General features: G+C 58.4%; 1 protein-coding gene across 3 annotated transcripts in view; it reads right to left on the bottom strand.

The window, feature by feature from the left end:
* Positions 1-1,596: 1,596 nt before the first annotated feature.
* Positions 1,597-7,850, bottom strand: part of CUX1 (cut like homeobox 1) — a 376,899-nt gene continuing 370,645 nt past the window's right edge. For all 3 annotated transcript variants that reach the window (XM_057528361.1, XM_057528360.1, XM_057528359.1), the window contains exons 18-23: positions 6,290-6,406; positions 4,681-4,764; positions 4,022-4,078; positions 3,556-3,636; positions 2,734-2,798; positions 1,597-2,506 (exon numbers count right to left, since the gene is read on the bottom strand). In XM_057528361.1, coding sequence (XP_057384344.1) covers positions 2,437-2,506; positions 2,734-2,798; positions 3,556-3,636; positions 4,022-4,078; positions 4,681-4,764; positions 6,290-6,406 — 474 coding nt within the window. In that variant the 3' untranslated portion in view covers positions 1,597-2,436. The remainder of the gene's footprint in view (positions 2,507-2,733; positions 2,799-3,555; positions 3,637-4,021; positions 4,079-4,680; positions 4,765-6,289; positions 6,407-7,850) is intronic.

Genomic DNA, 7,850 nt, shown 5'->3' with positions numbered 1-7,850 from the left:
GTGGGGCCTAGAGAGGAGCGGTGGGTTGGTGAAGGTGGAGTCTGCCCCGGAGTCCTCACCTCCTGCCCGCCAGCCCTGGGCTGCCTTCCACAGGGGCTCTAAAGCAAGGCAGGCCTGGTCTGAGGCCCCGGTACCCGGCCCCTACCCTTCCACACACAGACCGGCTGCTCTCTCGCCAGGACCTGGCCAGCAAACCCTTAATGAAAGCTTAGGCGCGGACCAAACACCGTTTGGAGCTGCACAGAGGCCTGGACATCTGGCTGGGAACCTGACCTATGAAGGGGGCTGGGAGGCGTGTGGGAGTGTAGGGGTGGGTGCGTGACCGCCTGCAGGGTGGGAGAGAGGGAGGGAGGCTCCACACTGCGCGGCCTGGCTGTGGACCCCACCCTCATGGGAGATGGGAGAGCCTGGCCCCCCAGTGGACTAACCTGGTTCCGAGTAGTGGGCTGAGCTCCAGTGGTGGGCTGTCATTGGCCAGGGAGGGTCGTGGGGTGTGGAGCCCTGGGCAGGACAAGAGCGCTGATCGCCAGGGAGGAGGAAGTGAGGGGGACTCTGACCTACAAGGAGGAACTGGTGGGAGAAGTGGAAGTGGCTGCGGTGGGGAAAGGGGGGGGAAGTGATTAGCCAAGAGTAGCTCTGTCATGGGGACAGGAGTGAGGGTCAGGGAGGAGAGGTCTATCTGGGGTCCCCGAGGGCAGGAGGCTCTGTGGCCTTAGAGGACGTTCTGATGGGACAAATGACGAGGGACGCTGGGGTGGGACCCCAAAGGGGACCCCTGGAGGCACAAACTCTAGAGCATTCAGGGCTAAAACTCAGACAGGGATAGCATGGGGGACTCTGGCCTGGTGGACTGCAGGGTGGGAGCTGGGTGTGGAGCCAGTCTCATGGGCCACCTGGCCAGTGGGATAACGCCAAACACCACAGACCAAGAGGAAGCCCTCTGTCTGGGTGGGAGGGGACCCACACCAGTGGGGCTGGGCTGGAGGCCAGGTGGCCTAGAACCTGTGACTCAGGGGTGTCCCCATGCAAGCCTGGCACAGGGGGCTTGGTGGGCATGGGCTCTGCAGTGCGTGGCAGGCAGGGCCCAAGGGAAAGGGACAGAGTACACGGCTCCAGGGTACACAGAGAGGGAAGCAGGTGTTCCCCAGGAGTTGATGTCACACATCCAACCACACCCTGATGGGCAGTTCTTAAAAAAGGAATGGATTTCTCTTTTTGATTGGGTTGTCTGCTCAAGAGAACTCAGACAAGGAATTCCCTGGTGGTCCAGTGGTTGCAGCTCCGCGCTTCCACTGCAGGGGGGCACGGGTTTGATCCCTGGTTGGGGAACTAAGATCCCACATGCCGCGCAGTGTGGCCAAAAAAAAAAAAAAAAGAGAACTCAGACACTGTGGGTTTGGGTTTCCGCAAAGCTCGGGACTCACTCAGGGAATTCTTGGGGATGAGAAAAGGGGGAGAGGCCTCCCACGTGTGGGGGACCGTGCCCCATGCCAGCAGAGCAGCTGTGAGGTCTAGCCATAGCTCCCGGGGGTGTCGCTGCGGGAACCCGCCCACCAGCCTCCTGTGCCCTCAGAGTCACAGAGGGCAGGACACCGGTGTGGCTGCAACAATGTGTTTTTTCAAAATGTGCAAAGCTGAACATGCAAGTGCAAATCTAAGTTAGGAAGATCTGCCAGTGGCCCCAGGGTGGCCATGCTAGCATGGCCCACAGCCAGTTCTCCTTGGCCAAGAAGCACTTGGGCCCCTCAGCCCAGTCCTTGGGTCTGAAGAGCCTGGGGCGTGGGTGCTCTTCCTCACCTAAAAGCCAGAATATCTTGCTAAAGAAGAAAGCAAAAATCATAGTGGGTCTAAGGGGCTGGGAGGGGGTAAGAGAAACTATCCTGCCCTCAGGGGCTCCCTCTCTTCTTGGGGTGGGGTGGGGCCATGATAAAGGAAGGTGGCGGGGCTGGACTCAAAGCCTCCTGGCCTGCAAGGAAGGGCTTCCATGCCTTGGTGGGATGGTGATGGATCCTAGGGGAGGCCAAGGGGATCCCGGGGCCTGGCACAGAGAGGCCCAGGGGATCCCAACTGGATTAACCACAGCCAGAATCAGTGGGAACGCAGTATCATGGCTGGGAGGTCTCTGCCACCAGGGCTAGTGGGCAGGCTGCGGGTGAGACCCAGGCTGGGTCACCAGCCTGAGATGGGCCTGAAGGGGTCCCTTTGGCTCAGTCTGGCTTGGCCTTGGGAGCTTTCTGGATTTAGGGAGCCGGATGCGGCTGAGACCATCTTTTAAGGGAGTCCAAGGAGACCTGGGGGCCTCTGGCACTGTTGGCTGGAGGGCAAGGGCAGTCTACGTTGGGGATTCTCCAGGGAAGCCTAAGTCATTAGAAGCAGCTGAACAAGCAGGGGTGGGGAGTGCAGCCATCGCTGTCGTGTCGGGGAAGCCCCGGGACATCACTGCCACAGGTCACCGGCTGCCGCCCCGTTGTCATTCTCGTGGAACTTGTGCAGGTGATCGGCGAACCTGTGGGTCACAGAAACCTTTGCTGAGGCCGAGTGTGAAAAAGAGAGAAATGTAGGGGGTGGCGGGGGCCATGGAGATCTCCGAGGGGCGTGCACCTTGTGCTGGCGTGGGGGCCGGGGACAGTGGGCTTGGCAGGGGCCGTGGGGTGGACCAGACGGGGGCAGTGATGGGGGAAGGCAGGGAACATAAGAACGCGGTGGTGCTGGGGGCCGAGGGTGGGTCCTCACTTCTTGGCACAGAAGGTGGCACAGTCCCGCTCCACGCTCTCGCTCCATGCCAGCTTGTAGAGCACCTGCCCAGGGAGAGACACGGTGAGCTGCCTGGGCTGCTCACGGCCGCTCCTGCAGTCCACCTACGGCCCCTGGGCTTGGCTTCCTGACACGTGAAGTTTCTCGTGGCCCAGGCTCCAGGATGGGTGGGCCTTAGAGATGCTCTCGGGCCCGCCGGTTTCACAGATGGTCAGACAGGCCTGGGGATGCAGCTGCCATCCCTAACGTTGCTGGGTGTACCACTGGCAGGGCCAGGACCTCCTGGGCCCTGGGGTCAGAGTTGAAGCCCAGGCTAGCCATGTAGGGGCCATCTTGACTGCCCTCGCTGGGGGTGGGGATCCCTGAGGCTGGAGCCTTCCATAGGCACGCCCTACCCCCACCTCTCCCCACACGTGGTGGACACGCAGGCATCACTAGGTCCCTGCATGTGCTGTGTTCACTAACTGGAATGCCCCTCTGTGCCCGAGGAGATTCAGCTCAAGATGTCCCTTCTCTGTGCAGCCCACCTGGCTGTCCCTCAGTAGAGTCAATTAGACCTGTTTTCCCACCTGTCAGCCTCCCACAGCGGCCCTTCCCTCTACCAAGCCCCTCCGGGACTGGGCCCTGGGTGGAGTCAGCCGGGCTGCCGCCCCAGCCAAACAGCCTGATGGGTGGGCTTGTGGTCCCCAGGGTGGGATGAGGCCCCTGATGGGGAGAGAAGTAGCCAAGAGCAGACGCTATGCCTGGGGGTAGACGGGGGGAGCGTGGTGAACGCATCCCTGGCCGCGCCTGGACACTCACCAGGAAGACCAAGCAGTGCAGGAATAGTGTGTAGAAGAAGCCGATGGTGCGGGCCATCTTGTTGGAGAGAACCAGCCGCCCCTGGGGAACAAGCGAGGCATGAGTAGGGATGGGGCAGGCCTCACCCACCCCTGCAGGGCTCACCCATCCCGGGGCAGCAAGGGGAGGGAAGGGCAGGCAGCTGGCCTTTCACTCCAGTGTTTAGGCTGGGAACTTGGGCCACAGGAACTCTAGGGAATGGCGCCCCCTGCGGCACAGTTCCAGAACCTACCATGAATTATGCTGCTGCCCCAGAGTGGGAGGGACCCTGTTTCGGGTCGCATAGCTACTCTTGACGGAGCCTGTGAGGGGCAGCGGGGTCCCTGGGGCTTTCCAGACTGGGCTGGAGGGCAGGTGACAAGGTGCCCAGAGCCAGAGGCCCAGGCCTGACACGGCGGGGGCACGGGGGGAGGCGGGGCGTACTCACCATGCTGAGCGTGGCCTTGTCCCAGGGGCTTAGGCTCAGGTATTTCCGCTGCCGCTCCTGAAGGAGGAGGAGGGATGAGGAGAGGACCCCAAAGGGTCCCCAGTGCTCCAGCTCACTGCAGAGAGGGACCCTGCCCTGCTGTCCCCGCAGAATCCCGGGGGCCTGCCAGGAGCTCCCTGGCGCCCAGCCCCACTCAGGGTGACATCCTAGGCTCCCCCAACCTCTGTGTGAGCAGAGCCAGTGACGGGAGCTGCTGCCCCCTCTGCGGTGGCCGATTCTGCCTATAGCAGGAAGGTCTTCAGGGCAGGGGGAGGGGGAGTTACAAGCTCCCCGCCCCCCCACCGTTAAGTCACCTTACACTGGGAGCTCTTTGCTTGTCTGCCTGCCCCCCAGAGTGTGCACCCAGGGCTAAGCCGGTCGCTGTCACACACCCTCCCATAGCCCTCCGCATCAGCAGGTGTTCCTGGCACTCTGGGCCCACTCCGGGTAGACCCCGGGCCTTCACGGTACCCTAGCGAGCCTGGGGGCTGCCCTGATGGTCTGGTGTGTCAGGGTGCAGTGTGGGGGGCTGCAGGGTGAGACCAGGGCTGGCGGGGGGTGGGGGTGGGTCTGGAGGGAGGCTGAGGCCAGGTGAGCTGGTGATGGCCGTGTCCACGCACCCGCTTGCTGAAGGAGGAGAAGGGGTCCAGGCGCTCCTCGTACTGGGTCGAGTACCGCAGCTCTGTGTCGTCGCTGCCGCCGCCCTGCGAACAAAGGAGGAGGGAGCCCTGTCACAGTCAAGGGACCCAACAGGAAGGCCAGGGCCGAGGACTGCAGGCCGACAGCATCATAGGGAACCCCAGTTTCCTCCTTAGCACGGTGGAGGCGGGGAGAAGGCCCCAGGTGACAGTGTGACAGGCACGGTGCCACGTGTCCAGGGGCACTGCCCGGGGTCAGAGGTCTCCGCCTGGGGTCAGGGCCACGGTGCCTCAGGGCAGGTAGGGGAATTAAGGCCCAGAGGGGGGCTGGAATGTATAAGATGGACAGGGCAGGGCGCCGTGCAGGGAGGTGGGTTTGGAGGGGCTTCGCTGGGAGTGTGCAGGGTGGCTGTGGAGCACAGGCCAGCACCTGGGAGACGAGGGACCCCCAGCCCCGCAGTGGGCCACCCACGGTGTAGTTTGCACGGAGTCTGGGCGCCCTCTGGTGGCCTGAGAACAGCTCCAACCGGTGGTTTGGGGGCCGGTGGCTGAGAGTCTTGTCCCAGGGAGGCCCCCAACCAGCGTGTCACTGCTCCCCATCCTTCTACTGCCCATCCTGTCTCCCCACAGTCTCAGAAGGGTTTTCTTGCACAAGGTGGTCCCCTGTGAGGCCCGAGGGCTGAGAGAAGCCAGGGAGGGCCCTCCTGGCTCAGAACAGGGTGTGTAGCTTTCTGTTGCATTCTCTTGATAGGTTTTTGGAATGTTGGACCAAATTCTGTTTTTTTGTTTTTTCTGTTTTTTAATATAAGTTTAAAACATAAGAATTCCCCCAGCCCAGGGACTTCCCTGGTGGCACAGTGGTTAAGAACCCGCCTGCCAATGCAGGGGACACGGGTTCGAGCCCTGGTCCGGGAAGATCCCACATGCCGCGAAGCAACTAAGCCCGTGCGCCACAACTACTGAGCCTGTGCTCTAGAGCCCGTGAGCCACAACTACTGAAGCCCGCACACCTACAGCCTGTGCTCCGCAACAAGAGAAGCCACCACAATGAATGAGAAGCCTGTGCACCACAACGAAGAGTAGTCCCCACTCGCTGCAACTAGAGAAAGCCTGTGCGCAGCAGCGAAGACCCAACGCAACCAAAAATAAATAAATTAATTTATTAAAAAAAAAAATTCCCCAGGCCTGTCCTGTATGTTCAACATCCCTGGGGTTAAATTCCCACATCCTGGGATCAACTAGTGGGTCACCCCCATTTCACAGAGGAGTCACTGTGACTCCTGTGGGCCTGAGTCCTGTGGACCCCTGTGGGCCTGAGTCCTGTGAACCCCTGCCTCTTGCTGGACCTCACCACCTCCTGGCTGGTTCTGATGAACGAATGTCCATAAGGGCTCCACTGCGGGAGGCTCTCCCCAGCCTAGGGAGGACAGCTGGCAGGCACAGGGGGTCGGGGGTCGGATGCCCTCTGAGGGCCCCCAGGCCCAGTGCTGCCTAGCAGGTCACTGCCCCCAGCCCTCCCGCCCGGATGTGCCCGGACCACCTCTCTCCCTTGCCTGGTACATCTGGGGCTGAACTTGTGGAGGGCACTTACCCGGCCAGGGTAGCTCTGCAGGAACTTGATCTTCTCGAAGAGCTTGATGTTGTCCGCGCGCAGGCTGTCCAACTCGCTCTGCAGGGCTTGGATGGTGTGCTGCGCCAGGCGGTTCTCCTGGGGGCAGGCAGGTGGGCGGGTGGGCAGGTGGGCAGGGCCAGCAGTGGAAGGCGTGTGGCGAGAGGCCTCTGTGCTGGCACAGGTCCTGCTCTGTCTACCTGGAACCCCTGCTTGGCCTGGGGCCGTGTCCTTGACCTGCCAGCCTCTGCTCAAAGCTGCCTGCTCTGGGGAGACCCCGCACCAGGCAGAAGTCACAGCTCTTGGATCACTTTCTTCATGTTGTTTGTTTATGGTATTATCAGCTTAAAAATTATTATCGAGATATAATTCATATAACATAAACATCGCCATTTTAATGTGTACAATTCAGTTTTTTTTTTTTTTTGGTATATTCACAGTGTTATGTAACCATCCCCACTATTTAATTCCAGAATATCTCTATCACCCCAATAAGAAACCCCACACCTGTCATCAATCACTCCCCATCCCCCGGCAACCACTAATCTACTTCCTGTCCCTATGGATTTGCCTATTCTGGACATTTTGTGTAAACGGAACCATACAATACGTGATTTTAATGTTTGCCAATCTAGGGGCAAAGTGAAATGTGAACTCATTTTCCAACTTATTAAAATGCTTAAATAGGTGTTTTCTTCACACTGTGAAAAATTCAAAAGGACAAGAAAAGTCCATGGTAGTGTGGCAGTTCCTCAAAAAATTAAAAATAAAATTACCATATGATCCATCAATTCCACTCTGGGCATACACGCCAAAGAACTGAAAGCAGGGACTTTGAGATAATTTGCCTTCCCATGTTCATAGCAGCATTATTCACAACAGCTAAAAAGGTGGAAGCAACCCAAGTGTCCATGGAAAGATGAAAGGATAAACAAAATGTGGTCCATCAATACAATGGAATATTATTCAGCCTGAAAGAGGAAGGAAGTTCTGACACCTGCTATGACATGGATGACCCCGGAGGACATTATGCTGAGTGAAATAAGCTAGTCACAAAAAGACAAATGTTCTATGATTCCACCTATATGAGATGCCTAGAAGAGTCAAATTCATAGAGTCAGGGTAGAATGGTGGTTACAGGAGGACAGGGGGACGGAAATGGGGAGTAAGTGTTTAATGGGTACAGAGTTTCAGTTTGGGCTGATGAAGAAGTTCTGGGAATGGATGGTGGTGATGGTTGCCTAACAATGTGAATGTACTTAATGCCACTGAGCTGTACACTTAAAAATGGTTAAGATGGTAAATTTTAAGTGATGTGTCTTTTACCATGACTTAATACAAGTACATGGTAAAAAGTCTAGATTTTTAAAGCAAAAGGTAGACTATTATAAATACTCTTTCCTCCCTATTTGATCTAATTTGAAGACCTTCTTTTAAGGGCTGTCTAGCCTTCCACAGTGACCGTCCCCTGTCCCCCAGGGGCGTGTGGGTATTCCCTGTCCACTGTCCGTGCAGGCAGCTGTGAGGGGAGCAGTCCTGACGG

Source organism: Balaenoptera acutorostrata, chromosome 15 (assembly GCF_949987535.1).
Source record: "Balaenoptera acutorostrata chromosome 15, mBalAcu1.1, whole genome shotgun sequence".
NCBI lineage: Eukaryota > Metazoa > Chordata > Mammalia > Artiodactyla > Balaenopteridae > Balaenoptera > Balaenoptera acutorostrata.
The sequence above is the reverse complement of the archived record's forward strand: the minus strand, read 5'-3'. Positions and strand labels throughout refer to the sequence as shown.